The sequence below is a fragment of the Leptinotarsa decemlineata genome, unplaced genomic scaffold (genome assembly GCF_025532065.1).
Source record: "Leptinotarsa decemlineata unplaced genomic scaffold, Ldec_3_MD MMD2_P_RNA_scaffold_9, whole genome shotgun sequence".
In the NCBI taxonomy this organism is placed as follows: domain Eukaryota; kingdom Metazoa; phylum Arthropoda; class Insecta; order Coleoptera; family Chrysomelidae; genus Leptinotarsa; species Leptinotarsa decemlineata.
The window spans coordinates 4,649,878-4,669,434 of NW_027412536.1; the positions used below are offsets into that span (position 1 = coordinate 4,649,878).

General features: G+C 33.3%; 2 protein-coding genes across 2 annotated transcripts; one reads left to right on the plus strand and one right to left on the minus strand.

Annotated features, from left to right (window-relative positions):
* Positions 1-6,903: 6,903 nt before the first annotated feature.
* LOC111509695 (solute carrier family 25 member 35) lies at positions 6,904-16,478 on the plus strand. The gene is made up of 4 exons (XM_023165487.2): positions 6,904-7,229; positions 11,847-12,094; positions 13,012-13,234; positions 15,695-16,478. Exons 1-4 carry the CDS (start codon positions 6,998-7,000, stop codon positions 16,030-16,032), a joined length of 1,041 nt encoding a protein of 346 aa, XP_023021255.2. The 5' UTR covers positions 6,904-6,997; the 3' UTR covers positions 16,033-16,478.
* A 168-nt stretch (positions 16,479-16,646) lies between these two features.
* Positions 16,647-17,557, minus strand: LOC141480482 (uncharacterized). The gene is made up of 2 exons (XM_074170497.1): positions 17,036-17,557; positions 16,647-16,976 (listed from the first exon to the last, which is right to left on the minus strand). Exons 1-2 carry the CDS (start codon positions 17,204-17,206, stop codon positions 16,719-16,721), a joined length of 429 nt encoding a protein of 142 aa, XP_074026598.1. The 5' UTR covers positions 17,207-17,557; the 3' UTR covers positions 16,647-16,718.
* Positions 17,558-19,557: the final 2,000 nt, after the last annotated feature.

Consider the following 19,557-nt stretch of genomic DNA (forward strand, 5'->3'; position numbering starts at 1 on the left):
TAGAATAGAAAAAGATACAGGCCTGGAGCCCGTGACAGAAATTTTAACCCCACTTTTTACCGCCTGCCTTTTTCAGGGGACATATTTTCAGTCAAAAGCAACAGTATTATGCGTTAAACGAATTGTTTGCCTATGGTTCGAGTACACTAACTCTAGTTTGCAAAAGAATGCTTCTTTGACCAACATTTTACCGTCTGCCATTCATGCGGTTACGCAACCCGCAAAAAATTATTGACACGGTTACATGGTGTTCTGGCTTAAGCATGAATTTTTTATTTAATAAAAAAAATGGTCAACTAAAATGAATTTCTTACCGTCTGTCAAGCACAGCGTAGAATAACACTAGCATGAAATGAACGAATTTTCACAAGGCAGACGGTTTGCCGGTGTAATAATAATTTGTAGGCATTAGTTAATTAACAATTTTTTTACACTGTCTCTGAACCATTTTTCACCGTCTGCCTCTTGAATTGACAAATTGTCAATTGGCAGACGAATTGACCGTGTTTACAACTGATTTTCTTTTATTTGTAAAAATAAGTAATAACTTTGACCCATGTTTTACCGTCTGCCATTGTTTTCTTGCACTTTATAATAATTCAATAGACAAACTGTCAATTGGCAGACGAATAGACCGTGTGCAGATGAGAAAATTAGACAATTTTTGATGACACAAATTTCAATGTTACTTCATAAGAGATTTTCATCAATTTCAGTGGACACAACTTCTTGACACAACTTGAAACGACACAACTTCTATTACCATTTTTTTCAACAATTGTTTTGATAAAGTGGGAATAAATAATGACAAATACACGAGATTTAGAAATACATGGATTTTTCGTGAGAGAATATGTAGCTTCATTTTCTAGACTTTGAATTGTTTCGTAGCTGCATATATGATCAAATTTATGGAGAATTTTCAAGTTTTTTGCTGTTAGTCATAAATTTCACTGTACTAGCCAAAGTTATTTGTTTAGATAGTTTTATTGAATCATTACGTATGGAATAAATTGCATCGGAACCAAAAGAATTAACAAGCCAAGCGGTATGCGCATTTTTCCTTCGTCTATAATTAAATTCAGCAAGCATGGTAGTATAAAAATTTGTTGAATATGACGGCATGGAACATTCTCCAGCTATGAGGTCAGTTACAGTGACATTTTCTCCAATTGGTTTTCGATTGAATTGTCTAACTTCATTTCTCAAAATCATACATTTCCTGATATACCATCCATATTGATGACAACCTCACAATCGATGGGTAAAATGAATTTCGGTACATTTATTTTTATCTTATTTTTGAAATGCTTCAGTAACTTTTCCGGAATCTTCTTTGCGCAGAAAATATCTTTGTTGATGTTGACGCTGATCTCTGAATCAGCACTTACTTGATCGCTTTTACTCTTCAACAAAGAAACATCATTCCACTGTGTAGCATAAGTTTTTACTGAATCAAAAGTTCTATAATTTTTGGTACTACACAATTGTACATTTATGTTTTGGTTTTTGGTACCGTTGTATTATTCATTAATAATTTATATTCATTAATGATATAGATAGAATACGGCAGATTCTACCAAATGCTGCACTTTCAATCTATTGTTTTCTCGCCGAACGAAAGACAAACAAGAAATATCGTTCCTATAATTATAACATTAAATATTTTTAATAACAACGGTTCTAGACACATTTACCTTGTAAACAACAATGTCAATTAAAAAAAAATTAAGTCATTGCAAATGGTTGGGTATGAATATTGGAGTAAAAATCTATCTTGTGAAATATCATTGACACTTGTGTCATCACATATTGTCAACTACTCCCGTCTAAACACGGTCGATTCGTCTACCAATTGACAGTTTGTCTACTTAATAAATATATAATGCAATGAAACAATGGCAGACGGCAAAACGTTCGTCAAAGTTAATATTTTTTTTTTCAAATTAAAACATATTTTTTAGTTGTATAAACACGGTTTATTTGTCTGCCAATTGACAATTTGTCTACCTAATAAAAATACATATTACAAGGAAACAATGGCAGACGGTAAAATATCGGTAAAATTTAATCATTATTTTTGCAAATTAAAAAATATTTTCCAGTTGTATAAACACGGTCTATTCGTCTGTTCGTTCATTTCATGCTACTGTTAGTCTACGCTGTGCTTGGCAGACGGTAAAAAATTGATTTCAGTTAACCATTTTTTTTTTGTTAAATGAATTCATGTTCTAGCCAGAACACCATGTATCCGTCTGCCAATTACCTTTTTGCGGGTTGCGTAACCTAGCCCCCCGTTTGCATGAATGGCAGACGGTAAAAGCTTCTTTTTCGCAAACTAGAGTTGAGGTATAAGCATGTGTTACATGAGTAAAAAATTCGTTTAATGCATAATAGTGTTGCTTGTAGCTGTAAATATGTTCCCTGAAAAAGGCAGACGGTAAAAAACGGGGTCAAAATTTCTGTCACGGGCTCCCGGTCTAATAGTATTCATAATTGAAATTTAAATGAGTATGGGTATATTCAAGATCATTAAGTCAGTAGTTTTCATCAATCAGTTACATTGTTAGTATGTTTTCAGAACATAACAGAGAATTGTGCAACGTCAATTGCTTGTTATATAAGTTGATTGATTGACACGAAGTTTTCACAAATGATATTTATGTCAAACTTAAAATGAAAGATGAATATATTTATATAGTTATAAAATCAAAACAGTCGATATCCATCTGTGGTTTTTGACCAGTCAACCAATGGAAATATTTTTAGAAGTTTTCGTAAAAATATGAGCTCATCGATAACGTCGTCTGGCTTAGGTAATTCAGAACAGCGAATGATTAGTTATCAGAATGCTTCAAAATGAAAGATTAACGAGTAACGCACTTTATTGATCTAAATACATAATAATAGAAAAATACATTTTCTTGTCTAGTACAATAATCTTCTCTCAGTCACTTCTGGAATGAATATTTGTAAGTCATAAATAAGATTCGGATATTTTCCTCTGACAAACATCTGCTGTCAAACAATGATGATAAGATCTTATACAAATGTTTATCTTATGAGCCTAATAACTAAATTGAAAAAAATATTAACTTTTACATTTTTTATGAAGATGAAATCATTTGCCTTTTGCTAATGATTACAAGACTCTAATAAACACTTCTGAGTGTTGCTGGTTAGAAAACAGCTGATACGTTTTTTTAACAAAACACAAGCACAACAGGAAAATTATTAAGGTGTTCTCAGATCGGTGCCTGTGCGAAAGTAGTGATTCACATTGGATTTGAATCGCTGAAGATTAAATCAATTTGAAAAATAGTTCTCAGGAAGTTTATTCCACATTAACGTAGTTCTCCAGATGAAAGAATTTTTAAACACTGAAGTTCGAGGTGTACTGAGTTGAACCTCAAAACGATGAGCAGCCACTGTCCGTCGCGTATTTCTGATATGTACCGCTCTTGGTGGAATCAAATGTGCCAAGTCACTTGAACACTTCCCGTGAAAGTATCTATAGAAGAGAGACAAATCTCCAACCTTTCTTCGATATTCCAGGCTATCAAAGTTGTACGTGATGGCATCCATACATGAGAACAATACTCTAAAGAAGGTCTGATCTGAGCTCTATAAAGCATTAAGAGTTGCTTCAGTTTACTGATTCGGAACAATTTGCCAAACTTTTAAGAAGCAGCCTTTGCAATTCCAGCGACATAAATGTGCCAACTTTTCGCAACTCTAGAATATGAAGTCAATATCTTCACGTACTGCAAAATGGCGGAACATTTAATGATAATCCTGAAGACAAACACATTAATATCGATATTTCTAGAAATATTTCTTTTTATATGCTATATGGCAATTTCAGCAAGCCGATAAGGTTTGTTGAGTTATTTTTGGTTTATAAAAACGACAAAAAATATCAGTACGACAATGAATATCATTGTTCAGTTAGAACATTCTCATTTAGTTTTCGGTTTTCCCAATATTCAGAAAAAATTAACGTTTGGGCGGGAATATTGGGAAATCATATTGTAGGACCTCTATGTATTGATAAAAATTCAAAAGGGGAACTGTATTTGAATATGCTGGAAACTACTGTTGACCCTCTCATCAATGAAATCGTCGAAGCGAATCCTAATGAATTCGATATGGATATTGTATTCCAACAAGATGGAACACCACCACATTACTCCAGACAAGTGAGAAACTATTTAGATAATACTTTTCCCGGTCGTTGGATTGGCCGTCGGGGTCCTACAGACTAGCCAGCCCGCTTGCCAGATTTGATACCTTCGGATTTTTTTTATGGGGCTATTTGAAGCGAAAGGTGTACGGAACTGAACCTGCTTGAATATTGGATATACGGCAGAGAATAATAAATATTTGTAGAGATATTGACGTTACTGTGTTCGAGAATGTTTGGCGTGAAATATCGGATAGGCTGTTCATATGTCAAAAAGTTTAAGGCAACCATTTCGAGCTCTTATGAACCAGTCGCAGTTTTGTAAACTTATATCAAATCTCACAATGAAGTCTCCTTCAATATGTACATCAAAGTTTTTTCATCTTACACAAAAATTCAGTACGATGAATCAAATAGTATTGGATAGCATTTGTATCAAATTTACATAGATTTTTAATTCTCAACAACACTTTTCATCCATCAATTATCATATCTACAGGTGAGTAAATTGATATATGTTCACAGACGAATTCTAATCCATCCAAATGAGTTCGGTTAAAACTTATTGATAGATCTGCGTAGCTTTCAGTTGCGAAATTGAGAAGATTATTTTGTGAGACAGATAAGATTTGCAATTACTCGCAGGTGATTCAACTCAAAAATTTCAATAATTACTAACATTTCAGATCAGAAAAGCTCACAAACTTGCTTTATTTATTATAAGTATGTTGAAAGTTTATCGTCAATTTTTTTGGCTTTCTCATCCGAGTATTGATTTTTTACTGATTTTACCTGTAATTTTATTGTACTTTCAATACGTACCACAAGTTCAAAATGAAGTTGTTTGTTCATACATAATTGGAAAAATTATTTGGTAGTAGTTAGTAGTTACAGAGCAACATCTTGATTTAAGAATCGGTAGTTTGATTAAGAAATGCCAAAATGTTCAAGAAACCACATTTGTATTGATATACCGATAAAACTGCAAACTATTTCTATCGAAAAAATAACAAAATGAAAATTGAATACGATGGAAGAATAAAATGTTTACACTTTCACATGGAAAAATCGTTAGAACTAATTTGAACACACATCCATTTTCTTCACATTTCGCGTCACTCTTCTATTTTTTCTGTTGTGAAAGCAATCGGAGAAATAGAATTGAATGACATTTTTCAACAAAAAAATCAGCAGAAACTATTCAGATGGATGTTCTACACTAGAGTTTGTATATAATGTATATAATGCAAATGTTTTCTCAATGTTAAGTGTGATTTCAATCGCATGCATAATGCAAATAGATTTATTACTAGCCTCAATTACGAAGTACCTATCAAAATTTCCTCCTTAAAAAACCACACAGATAATGCGTGGTATTTTGAAAGATGGATGCCTTTTCCATCGATGGTTGCAAATTCGTAACTCCCAGAATATTGTAGTGAAAAATAATAAAACATTCTCGTTCGAATATACATAAGTAATTCGATTGGTTTTGAATTACATAATTTTGAAGTATGTTTTTGAAAAGATTTTTGTGAAATCCCTCCATTTTTTATGGGAAATTGAAATTAATCATAGAAGAGAAAAACTCAATTGTTTTCAAAAAGAATCATGTGTTTGTGAGAAATTAGAAAAAAGATTAATTTAATTTATTATACTGAGTTATACTCACTACTACCGTTCCGTCACAAATTAGTAGATAAATTTAAATAATGTCATTAATCACTTTCAAATGAAAAAATGGTGTTTTTCCTATTATGGAGTGATAACAATTCAGCAAAGGCTAAAAAATATTCAGTTATCTACAAAACATCTACTGTGAAGATTCTTGCACTGACGCCTGTCGGATATAATCCAACGCCCTTCGTGGTATAAGCCAGGGGAGCAGTTGTTTTCTGATTGGCGTCAGTCCATTCAACCTACTGTGTAGATATATCCGAGACTGGCTTGAACGTTTAAAGTTAATTTCTTTAGATTTGTTTAGTGCCAGTCTTCAAGCATAGCCCACTGAATAATAAGAAAATAAACGGTTTTACTTTTGGCAATTTTCAAAAACTCCTCATATTCACCCACTGCATATTTTTTGCCTACATTTGGTACATTTCGAATCAATTCATTAAATATGACTTGACATTTACTGAACGGACAAATAGAGAACTTTCACCACTAATGAATATTTGTTATCACAGCTTTTTAACTTTATATGTGCTCTCACCCAAGATGCACATTCGTTAGAGGACGGTGAAAGCGAGAGATAATTCTCGAGTCTCTTTCTAGATTTGACAAGATGTTTGAGATGTATGAAAACATGATATTATGATTATTCGACATGAATATTGAAGAGACGTGTTTTAAATAAGACTTTGCACAATATCTGAAAACATATGACAGTCTAAATAAAAAAAAAATCAGGATGTTATTGAAACAATTTTGAAAAAAATTACAGTAACTATAATGTAACCTTTTTGTCAACACCATATGATTGATTTCATCAAATCTTGTTGAAATTTGTCAAAACTGTATCTGTTCAAACCCTGTTATGACAGTATCATTCACAATAGATATGGTTTAGTAAAGATACTTGGAATGATCACTGGTGTTAGCGGTTCCTACCGTACGGTTTCCACCATTGATTTATCTTTCCCCACCTGTTTCCTTTTCAACAATTAAATTTATTCAACTGATATTAACAAAAAATCTTATAAAAATGTAGTTTCACCTAAAATCCTCACAGTTCTCGTCAGTGCACAAAAAAAGTTCGAAGACAGGCCCAAAGTTTGAGAAAAATTCTCGACTCAACGGCCAATAGCCACAATGGAGTTTCTTATCGGTGGACTAGCAGCTACGAGTGCGGGTTTTTTCACAAATCCTTTGGAAGTTGTCAAACATCACATGGAAATCAGCAAAAAAAGTCAATTTACAAAAAAATATACGAACTTTTTGCACGCTGGGTACCATGTAGCTAGACAAGATGGTTTGAAGAGTCTTCAGAAGGGACTGTCGCCTGCCCTTGGGGCATATCTTGTCAGTTACGGAATGAAATTAGGTAAGAAAAAAAATCCAAATATAAGCCATTATTTTTAAAAATTTCAAGCTTTTTTTTTAAATATCCAAAACTAAAAGTAGATATTTTTCTTTATTTTTCCAAACATATATTGAAACATTAAACGAAAAAGCATATGTTGAAACAAATTTAAGTAAAAAAAATGTGATCCTTGTGAAAGGCTCAAAAAATTAAAAAAATTTCATTAACATCAACACAATTGAAAATGATGTATGTATGTAGGTGGAATATGTTGAGCGTTGAATAATGAGAAAGATTTATTTTTATTTTTCGGATTCTAAACACTATTTTGGTTTTTCATTTTCAAAGGTCCCTATTAGATAATAAAATGTAGATGCAATCATGGCATATGGTTTATTGAAATCTATAAAAATAAGCATTTCTCAAATTATTCTGAATGAAAATAAGCTTTATTTTTGGAAAAATATTCGTTTCTAGCAAATTTACTTGAAAATGATCAACTGTTAATAAAACAATGTAATAAATCGTGACAATTCTTCATTTCGGCGATCAGAAACTGCTCGCTGTTTAAAAAAAAGTTGTTAAATGAAAATTTGAAAATTCCTAAAATGGAAACAATTTCTATTTACTCAAAAATACACAAATAAAATAAGTTGCTTGGAAAATCTACGAGAGTTAAAATCTGTGAAAGTTACTTTCCAGTAAACGACCAAATTGGTTGTCAATATTTCGTAATATTTTATCTTTGTAGCTTTCTTAGTAAGATGTATATTTTTCAAGTTCATCATCCGCAATGATGAGAGAAAAGACGTCATGATGAAATATTGTTGACTTTTGTAATAGTACACTGCAATCAAAACATTAATGATGATTTTCTGTACCATTTTTTACATATCAGAATTTTCATAATAACAATCATAAATACTGAACGATAAAGTTATTTTTGTGGAGGAAAATCAGATTTTATCGACCTTCTTTGTGGAAGGTGAATATATCCAAAGAAGGTTGATGAAAAAGACAATCATAAGTTTTCGATAAGAATGATTTCATTAAAAAACTGAAGTTATATGCTGAACTTCCCACAGAAATGAAATTTCCAATGAATCATCTTTATATGAGTGATGAAATCAGTACCGTACATTTACAATAATGAAAATTGTAATACCACATCCCTATGAGTTTGAGATAATACAACTATATTGATATTTTTGACAGAAAATTGTAACGCATAGGAGGTCCGTCATGCCCAAAACAAAAATAATATAATTTAATTTAAATAGAAACTTAATGAAACATTTCCATATCGGTGGCTTCGAATGAATATAATGGCCTGCTCGTTCTCTGCATAGGGCGTGAATTCAAAGTTTCAATTGGTGTGGCGCAAGCGTACTATAAAACGAGGCAATATGAAAGTGACAATATATACATATAGGAAAAAAGTGACAATAATATTATGCAACCTCTCCCCTAATTTATAGGTATAGTTCTCCAGATTCAAAGCCACTCATTATTTTGTGTGTACATTTTCAATTTACTTTTCGTTATTTTTCGTTATAGAATATGGAAATATCTGAATTACTATTTCTGGAATATAGGTCCTTGTGTATTCATCATTTGAAGAGTCAACTCTATGTGTTTTGTTTGGAATAAATTCATATACCCAGTTCTACTGGATTGTTAACAGACCCTCTTTATCTAATTCAATCATCTGCTGAGTTGAGGAACTGTGTAAAAGAGATTCTCATGAAAAAATATTGATGGCATTGAACGACTTGACTGCTATATTATCATAATGATCTTCATTTTTTCCCCATTCATCAAAATCAAACATATTTTGAATGCGAAGTTTGAAAATTGAGGCCAGATTTTTTTTTTTATATTTTTCTTGAAACGTCAATTATGAGAGTAACAAAATTAAAGTCACGCTAAATTGTGTGAAACAAAGGAAATTTCCACAAATATTGAAAACCATTTTGATGGAATAAATAGTAGATTTGAGTCATTTGTATGACCCCACATTTATGCTTCCTGAAAAAAGTCAATATACTCAATATACTAATATAGCCGCTCAAAAATTCATACCTCCTAATTTTCAAATTCACTAGTTTCTAGGCACAAGTTATCAGTACAAATATATCACCTATGAGTGTTTCATCATATGATATCAAATTAAAAGTATCTAGACGAAATTTAGATGAACAAATTAACCTCGATATAATTACTTTATGTTCGATTATTATTTAATTGACTTTTTTTTCACCGTAGTGTGCGCTGGTCAGGCCCTATCCCCCGAAGCCCCGATACATTTGGGAGGGCGCACTAGCATTATCAACCAATGACCACTCCCCACACCGTGCGTTAAGTGATCATTGGTTCCGAGAATCATATGCCCTGAGCAAGCGCAGTGAGCCAAGAATGACAGCCTTCTGCATCTGTGTGGCTAAGATTTCTGTCTCAGTGAGGCAATCCAGTATGATTTTAAGATTCGAGAGTAGAGAGGGCATCATTCCACCAAGGACTCAATAATCAGAACAAACATCTTGACAGAGTGGTCTGGATAGAGTTTGCGGAGTTCTAAGAGAAAATCCCGATATTTCATCCGTTTTTTCTCCTCTTTTCGGACGATATTCGTCTCGCCAGGAGCTGAAAACTCCATGACAAATATCGTCTTGCTCTGGTGGTCGAGAAGGACTACATCAGGCTCATTAGCTTGTATGAGCCTGAGGGTGGGGAACGAATCGTTCTAATAAATTCGGCACTTCTCGTTTTCCACAAAGGATTCAATATCCCCGGAGCGTAGGGCAACACTGGTGTCTCATCAATACCGTGAAAGTGCCGTGATAGATGAAGCACTCTTAGGGCCGCCTCACGTCGATGGATCGCATATGTTAAACATACTGACACCCAGTGCATTAGGTTCTCAGGCGCTTCGCGGTTGTCTCTACAGCTTGGGTCTGGAACCTCTATATCCATCACGGAACTGCGGTAGACTAAGGTATTGAAGACACCATCCTGGCAGGCCTTGATGAACCCCTCAGATTCTGATGTCAGCACATTCAACCTGAGCAAAGCTCTTTGATAAGCCTATGTTTTTAAAGAAGACCTCATGCATTGGCTTATCCTTGTGTTGCCGCAGGAGTGAAGTGATATCTGCGGCTTTTATATGGACCTTTCGCTGGACGCGTTCCAACTGAACCGAGTTTATCAGCCACTCGGGCAGCTGCCCTGAAGAGAAATGAAGAGCTCCTGCTTGTTTCGGGAGGAGTACAACCGTGAAACGGACTCTTTGGGATGGAAACTCCCATGGAGATGCATCATTTTTGGGGTATTTACGTCGAGTTGATACAGCTCCTTTCGCGACCACTTCATTACTCCAAACGAGTAGAGTAGAACTGGAATGGCAAATATATTTGTAGCAGCAACTCTGTTCTTCCACGATAGTTCCCATAACCAAATCTGCGGTGTTTGTCCTGATACTCTTCCACCACCCTCAAGGACTGTTATGAATATTATTCATATTATCATTATAATCTAAACAGATGACGGCTTCTACCACACCTGTGAACTTCATTGAGTCGAAAATAACAGGTTTTTAATTTTTTTCCACCGAAAAACGTATTCAGAACCACACATTCATCAGTGTGGTATGAAGAGTCTTGACTTTTTGTCCATTTCATTTTTTTGTCTCCAAAAATCAACTTCTTCACAACTACCATTTTCACTTTGATGTAATGAATGAAAAAACTTCTCTCTAATTTCTACTAGATATTTTATTTTCACGACCGGTTTTGCGTTTTATCCCATTATCAAGTATAAAAGTAACTAATACATTTGACCCATGTCGTTTTGATTTCAAACAGGTTGGAGCCTGGCTCCCTTACCCTTAGGACTGGCGCTTATTCAGAAGGACGAGCGGGTCATAACTGATCTGACTGATCATGGGTGGTGGCATGAATGTCCTCAGACATCAGTACCGCCCGTCACGGTGGACCCCTACCTGGCTGGGGTGTTTGGATGAAAATATTGTTCATCTTTTAACGGGGGACATGAAGGCCTCATTCGACAGATTGTCTGGGCCTTCTATATCGGGAGCGGTCGTCTACAGCATAATCTATAGCTTCCTTGACTAACATAATACATTTGAGATCTGGAAACGAGGTTTTACAGGGAGTTTGTACGTGAGCTGGAATGAGAGGTAGTTAAATGGACAAGGGTGCCAACTATAAAATTCAACACTGGAAATTATAGAAATTACCGGGGTTGTCAAACTTATAAATTCAAGAGTGGAGACCTACATGAACCGAGTTTCTCATTTAGGGGTGAATATTTCGGGTTTTTAATTGATTTATTAATTTCCATGGCTTCCAACTAATTTATTTTCTTCCTTTATCAGATGTGTAATAAACATGCAATAATACATTAAAGTGATCATGAATGTCCACAGAATAAACAAGTCCTCAATTACACAAACTACAATTCTGTTTCAATGACAAAAAAGCACATGTACAGCAAACGGTTTGGTTTCTATCTGATGTGACAGTACGGTACTGTTGATGAATATTATTATTTTTATTATAATAATTAAAGGAAAATCCTTAACTACTAATCCTAATGATGAAATTTATAATATATTTTCAGGCACGTATCAGTTTGGACAGAACAGGGGATTTACTACTAACGAAGATGGAAAAGTTAATGTACCCAAAAGTATTCTTACAAGCAGCGTCGGTGGCCTTCTAGGCCAGTATTTATCTAACCCATTTTATCTGGTGAAAACCAAACATGAAATTGACCAAGCCCAATCTGCTGACAATAGCAATAACAACAATGAAAAAAAGTCGTCGGGTTACATGGATACCATAAAGAGAATCTACAGAGAACATGGAGTGAGTATAATTAAATATTTGGAATTCTTGAAAGGGGTAAATCAATATAATCTGTATATTGAAGTTGATTAACTCAACTTTTTAAAAATTTTTTAAACGATAGAAAATAGCCTTTCTACTGAAGAACATTAGTCGTTCAACGGAAAAAGCAAGAAAAAAAAATGGGCAATTTTTGCGATCTATGATAATAATTATTGAATGTTCTCAATGTTCTCACTACACGGTAGCTTCGTCAGTCTTCAATTATAGATATTATGTCTGTCATCATTAACAAGGAAATACGCTCAACTTGTTTTCTATTTATTAGGTTTTGTTATCGGATATATTTCTCAAAAAGTTTCATTAAATTTCTCAAATATTGACTTTTTTGACAATCTAAAGCGATGTATTTTGAAAATCGCAACTAATTATCAAACCGAAAATATTCGGATATATTCTATAATTATTGTGAAAGAAATATGCTTTCATCATTGTAATAACATATATTGCCATACATAAAGAATTTGATATCGCTATTGATAAGAAACATGATTTGTGTAACTTATTAATAATCTACTTATTTTTTTTTATTTTCGTTTCAATACATTGATCCCAGTAATATTATTTTTGAGGCAAGCAATATTTTTATTACGAAAAAATATGATAGATTGAAGAATGGTACTTCAATTTTCATTTTGGAACAGCATGTATGCGAAGAATAGCCTGAATCCAACTACAGATATACTTTTCGATATACTTTTGTTAATCCTTTTTTCGACTTTTGAGAGCTGTCGTTCGTAAGAAGGTGAGAACTGATTAACAAAAAAATAGATTTTGATAGATTTTTCAAACAGATTTCATCACTAGGCATATTGTTATTTATCAGCCTTGTTTTGGCATCTATCATCAAGATTTATCTATATAAATTTTTTTTTCAGATAAGAGGATTCTTCAGAGGAGCTACAGCTTCTTTGCCAAGAGCCTTCATAGGAACCTCCCAGTTAACTTCCTTTGCAGTTGCCAAAGAAAGTTTAAACAAATTCGAAACGTTCCAACAACATCCATTGTTCACCACCATGCTGGCTGGTACAGCTGCTGGAGTCGTCCTCAGTATGGCAATGACCCCCTTCGATATGGTCTTAACAAATATGTACAAACAAGGTAATGATAATGTCATTAATTAACGCCAGTTCAGTGATATTTGTGTTACTGAATATATGGACAGGATGGCTAGGATGTGGAATGATGCACGATCTGAGCATGACTGGTGTTTAATCGGTGACCCTCGAGACAGTTGGCACTTAGGCATTTTGTAGCGTACTTATTACAATATTGTCGTGATCTGTAGTCAACACATTTTATTTTGAAAATAAGGAGCTTGAACATCATTTTTGTAATATTGAAAAAATGTTAGGATCGGTAGAATTTAGTATCCAAGTTTCCATTTAGATATGTAATTTTCAACCCTACATCCCTTCACCCTCAAGGAATGGGAATCCTAGCTTTAAATATTTGAAGGGCAAAATGCCGCTTGTGATGACTCGATTTTACACTGCATACAGATAAAAATAGTTTGTCAAAATCAGGAGATATTTATCAAATTTCAATGTCATTTCAATATCATCGTCATATTTCAACCAATTTGCAAAAAAGTAATTATACACACCAACCTTCATCTTGAGTCACTCTGTCCATTGGTTAAAATCCATGAAAATCAATTTTGATAGTATTTGAGTTGATCGCGTTCAAATAAACAGACAGACGCAGCGGAGAAATTTCGTTTCATAAAATGTGGCATGCTTGAAAATGTTTAAGTTGCATATGAATCTCCAGTATAGTAGTCAAATATCTTAACGTAATAGTCAATCTTTTTCACACTCATCTAAGGACATCTCTAAGGACTGTATTTCGTTCGTGTTTGCTGGCAGTAACTCTAATAAATTTCATTTTCATTCGTAGGTAATTCTTGAAATCTATGAGTTCTCTGATACGTAGTTTGTTAAAAAAATTCGCATTTGAATGAATATATCCTTGGGGTAGGTAACCATTTTTCGCATCAGTTTTCGTTCACTTTATTCTTCTGAAAAATGTTAAATCTGTCAGATCAGCTGCATTATACATAAATTGGAAAACAAATAAAGTTATTGATCACAATATTGATCATCTCGATCTTGGATTGGAGATCTTATAACTTTGCAGTAGTTGGTTATGGATATATCCAAAATTCACAGCCTTTTTTTACCAGTAACTTCTTAAGAACGCCTTGCTCATAGTTTGCAGCTAAGATCGTAAGTTACTGCTGAAAGATTTTTTTGTTCGATTCTGCCTTCGTGTCTGTCTTCGTGTGGTGATTGATGTAACCTTGGGGAGGTATTAATTCTTGCTTCCATTCTACTACTCCTAACAACGCAACTCTTGTCATTTCATAGATTTGCAGTTGACTCCATGATACGAGACAAACGACCTTGTGAAGATTTTGGAATTATAAATCAAAGAAAAAAAGTCTGATTTGATTTTTACCTAAATCATACTGTCCAAGCCGAAAGTCACAAACAGCAATAACGACAAAGCAAAAACAACGAGAGTTTTTTTTCCGTGAAAGAAGTTATTTCATTTCACAATAGCTTCTAATGATGTATTAAGCTTCGACCATTTTAGTATACTGTTCATATTAGTATGGTTTGAGGATTCTCGATTCCATACAAAGTGGAGCAATTCTTTCATTGGTGACGTTTCATATACAATGACTCGGATGGATTCAAAGAGTCGCAGAAGAGTTGGATATCTTTTTTCATTATAAAATTGTTCATGATCGGTTCTTCGGAGATTTATTTCTTCCTTTCTTCACCGGCATTTTTTTTTCGGCTCTCCAAAACATGAGAAAACTGTGAACCTCTATTTCTTGTCCTACCAGTATTCAAACCGTAAAAAATGAACTTATGAATTATCGAGGCTCATACTCACACCAGAAAAACGAACATTGCTTTCTAGAGCTGATAAGTTTTCATTATATTCCATTCCAAATTTTGAAAGTAATTTATTATGGGTCGGTGGATACAAATGAAGTTGATAATGTTGATGTGTATTTGATAATGTATGCTTTTTCAATAGATTGAAAGCAAAATCCTTCCACACATATACTGGGATTTATTTTCACTATCCCAACATCAGATGACTAATATTAGTGCAAGACAATGTCTTGGAATGGACAATGAAGGTAATTTTTCATGCAAAACCATAGCATCAAAAATGACCAATATTATCACATCCTGAGAACAATATTATTTATTATTAGCAGTCCTCTGATGTTGGAGTATTGAAATTTGAGCGAACATTTTCATTGAGAAAAATCAGGAATGATTTCCTGATATCTGTAATATATTCTCAACTTGACTCAACTTAATATCAAAATGGATTTGCTACAATGACTGGGTCTACCGGCTCTACATTTGATTATTTATAATGTTAGTTTTAAATACGAAGTGAATGAAAAATATTTTTAATGTGTCGATTTTATTTTCCGGGTTTGTTAGCCCTGAACTGCAGGTTTTTATACCTGACGTTTTTTTTTATGATAACATATTAACAATCTATTATTTATCTTCTCTTTGCAATTTTTAGCAATTGGCGCTAAACCAAATGGACCAATGTACAGGGGCTATTTTGACTGCATGAAGGGTATTTATATGAAAAATGGCCTAAGACCTTTCTATAAAGGAATGGGACCTCTTTATCTGAAGCTTGGTCCACACACAATGTTGTGCTTGTTATTTTGGGAACAATTCAAAGGGATTTATGAAAATTACAGTGTCGAGGTAGAGAACAAACCACGTAGACCTGTGCCTATGAATATTTTTTACGAAAAAGTTGGATTTCTAAGTATGGAGACTAGAAGTGATAGTAACTACTTCAATGAAACTATGGACGAAGATCATAAGTTAAATGTTTATTGGAATTAGAGAGAACAATTTTTTATTATTGAATAGTTTTTCAAAACAGTTAAGTTATTATATTCTTACTTGTAGTTAGTGTTGTTGATTTATTTAAAGCGCAGGTTGTATAATATTAAAAAAAATTGTTGATACTGAATATTTGAATACTTTGCAAGTTCGAATATCGTCTAATGAGTTGTTTTTTTTATATATTTGTGAAAACATTGCATTTGAATTACTAGAGACACATCTATATATTCAATTCAAGTAGAACCTACATCTTGATTTCCAGCCCTAGTTTCCAAATGCAAAAATTTTATGCATTCATATGGTAACTATTTATATACTGTAATAATATGACTCTAATCTGATATTTTATTCAAATTTTTTTTGCTGATTAAAGTTCCTAGAAATTAGTCGTCTAATGTTATACTTTTGTATATGTGTTATGTTAATAAAATATATTAATGAATCATTTGGCTATTTATTACTTCTGATTTTCATTTTAAAATAGCTCCTCGGTTGACTTATGTCACAGGAAAGCTTAGAAATCAAAAAGAAAAATTATTTTATTTCTGACCGGGATATTATAAGCTTATATCGTCATAGTTACGCTATCAATAAAGAGGAACTCCCTTGGGACATTATAGATTTTATAATTCCCTCTACCTTTCACAAGTAAAAATAAATAGAAATGAAAACTGAACCATATTTTATTTATTCACGTCATTACAAATAATAAATGTACAATTTTGAAATGTTTCCTGAAAATTACTTCCGCCACTGTAACTTCCACTTACATCTTTAGGAAATAAAACAGCAGACTTTTTCGGCTTATAACTCTTACTCTTCCGTTTCAAAAAAGCCTGTAGTTCATTGAACTTGGTGATATCTCGTTTCTCATGTATAGTCACCATCGATTTTAGCATTGACCATTTAGTCCATAAAGAATTCGGACTATACGTTTCTGACTGAAACGAATAATCACAATTACTACCAAATCAACCGAAAAACATAGGAAATTCCTTACCATTTCTTGAAAATATGCCAGAAATACAGTTTCAGTGACATCTTTTGGCATAACATTTTTCCGTGTCAGCCAGTCCAGATATATCTTGTATTCTTTTTGGTATACGGCTTCACTTTTCGATGGAATTAATGATTCTCTTGCTTGTTCAGCTTTTTTCAAAATATCCTCCATTATATTTGGGGTAGAAAACACGTTTTCACCACAAACACAGCTTGATAACAAAGTTCTGTTTATAAACAAGTAACATAGCAACAACCTAGCAACAAGAAAACTCTACTATAATCAACGGTACCTGATTCAAATATACCGGGAAGGTAATGAATTGGTACATTTTTCCGTTTCAAAAATGAACAAAATTTTATTGAAATCGGTCAGAAATAAAATTATCTATGTACCACGGGAATTAATGAGCCTTAATAACCTCAGGCAATTGCTGTCCCTCGGGCCAGAGGCCCTCGGGACGCAAACTTTGCCATCGGTAATTAAGGCCCTCCTAATTCCCTTGATACATAAATAACTATATTTTTTGCATATTCCGACGTTAAAACTTCAAAATTCGAATTTTAGTCTTTGACTTTGATTTTAATTTGTGCGGAGGTGCCTCTTCCTGATAAAACATCAATTCGTTTTCTACAAGGTTATCTCTTTCTAGTATTTATTCTCTTTCTAGTATTTCTAGTATTTATTCTGGAGCTAATTTCATCGTTCAGAAGTAAAAATTTTCACCATTCAGTTCACCATCGATAAAGAGAACCAACAATATTATCTCATAAGATACTAACCCACATATTGACTTATTAAAATAAAATAAAATAATTAGTGCCGCTCTAGTATCGGCAGTTGTAAGTGTAATAAATTAAAATAGATCCTATTTGTATGTGTGTGCCACCATGTATATTCACATTGTACCTACCACTTTTTATATATATGTTTTTGTTGAATGGTATGTTTACTTCCTCAAAATAAACAGTTGTTAAAATGGAATCGTAGAATCATTACATGGCGCTGCGAACAGGATAAAAAAATATAATAAATTGTGTGAATTTTAAACGTTGTGAAAAATAAGTTATGGCTGATTATCGAGGTATTGCGCCACTTAACATGAGCGGAAATGTTTCGGAGAAGTGGAATTTTTGGATAAAAAAGTTCAAAAATTATCTAAAGGCAGCAGAGTTAGATAGAAAAAAGGAGGATCTGCAATGTGCTCAATTACTGCAATACATTGGTGATGAAGGATTGCACATTCATAATACTTTTCAATTTTCGGATGGTGAAACAGATAAAATGGAACCTTTGATAAAAAAGTTTCAAGAGCATTTTCAACCGAAAAAAAATCTTACGTTTGAAAGATACAAATTCATCAATAGGAAGCAATCTGAGGGAGAAACAGTACAACAATATGTAACGGAACTTAAGAATAGGGCAAAAAACTGTGAGTTGGGAGACATAGAAGAAAGTTTAACGTGTTCAGTGTTAATAAGTGGACTAATTTCGGTTGAGTTGAAACAACGATTATTAGAAGATGATGAATTGGAACTGAAAAAGGCAGTTCAAATATGTTTGTCGGTTGAGGAGTCCAAAAAACAAGAGAAAGAGATGGCAGGAGAAAGAACAGTGTGTAGTATACAAAAACATTCAAGAATTTTTCAAGGAACGCGAAAATTTAATACGTATCAGCACCAGACAAGGCAGCAATCAAGTGAATGTCCAAATCAACACCAAGTAGTGTTGAATTGAATACAATTCTGCACAAACTCTATGATCTTTTCTGTGTTACAGATGTTCTGTGTTATAGATGTCAAAAATGTATAAGTAGCGTAGTAGTAGTCGCTCCTTGTCTGTGTGTATGTATTCTAAAAGATGGTCGTTCATGTTGACTAACCTCTTTACATTTTTCTTATTAAAACTATTACAATAAGTTGCTTCATTATTAAATTAGCTGTGCTACAACAGGTAGCGGGCTCGGTCAGTCATTCAGGCAGCAGAGATCTGAAGTACCAAGCCAGATGAAAGGTCTCTGTTATAGGTGTGGCTCACAATACATGAGAGGTAAAAACTGTCCGGCTACTGGTAAACAATGCAGTTTCTGTGGTAAGTTTAATCATTTCCACAAAATGTGTCGCCAGCGGAATATTCATTTGGTTCATTCTGAGAACTGTAATATGGAGGAGGCTGATGACATAGGTGAAAACTTATCTCAAAATAGAGTATTTATTGGAATGGTAAATGACACATCTGAGATTCGGTGTCAACAATGGAAAGTAGAAATTTTTGTAAATAAAGTAGCCACTATTAGTTTTAAGCTAGATACTGGAGCGATGGTGAATGTTCTGAGTAAAAAAGATTTGATAAAAATCAATTTGCCGATTGAAAAAATAAAGAAAACTAATGTAAAATTAACTAACTATTCCAATGCTAGTATTTCTGAACGTAGGAGAGTGTGAATTGAATTGTTCTTAAAAAAATAAAGATTATGTATTAAAATTTATCATAGTAGATATTGATTCTTTCGCCATCTTAGG

Coding starts and splice junctions, on each gene's coding strand:
- LOC111509695 (XM_023165487.2), top strand. CDS start 6,998: ATGGAGTTTCTTATCGGTGGACTAGCAGCTACGAGTGCGGGTTTTTTC. Junction 7,230..11,846: donor CAGTTACGGAATGAAATTAG/GTAAGAAAAAAA, acceptor ATATATTTTCAG/GCACGTATCAGTTTGGACAG. Junction 12,095..13,011: donor GAATCTACAGAGAACATGGA/GTGAGTATAATT, acceptor TTTTTTTTTCAG/ATAAGAGGATTCTTCAGAGG.
- LOC141480482 (XM_074170497.1), bottom strand. CDS start 17,206: ATGGAGGATATTTTGAAAAAAGCTGAACAAGCAAGAGAATCATTAATT. Junction 16,977..17,035: donor TGGCATATTTTCAAGAAATG/GTAAGGAATTTC, acceptor TATTCGTTTCAG/TCAGAAACGTATAGTCCGAA.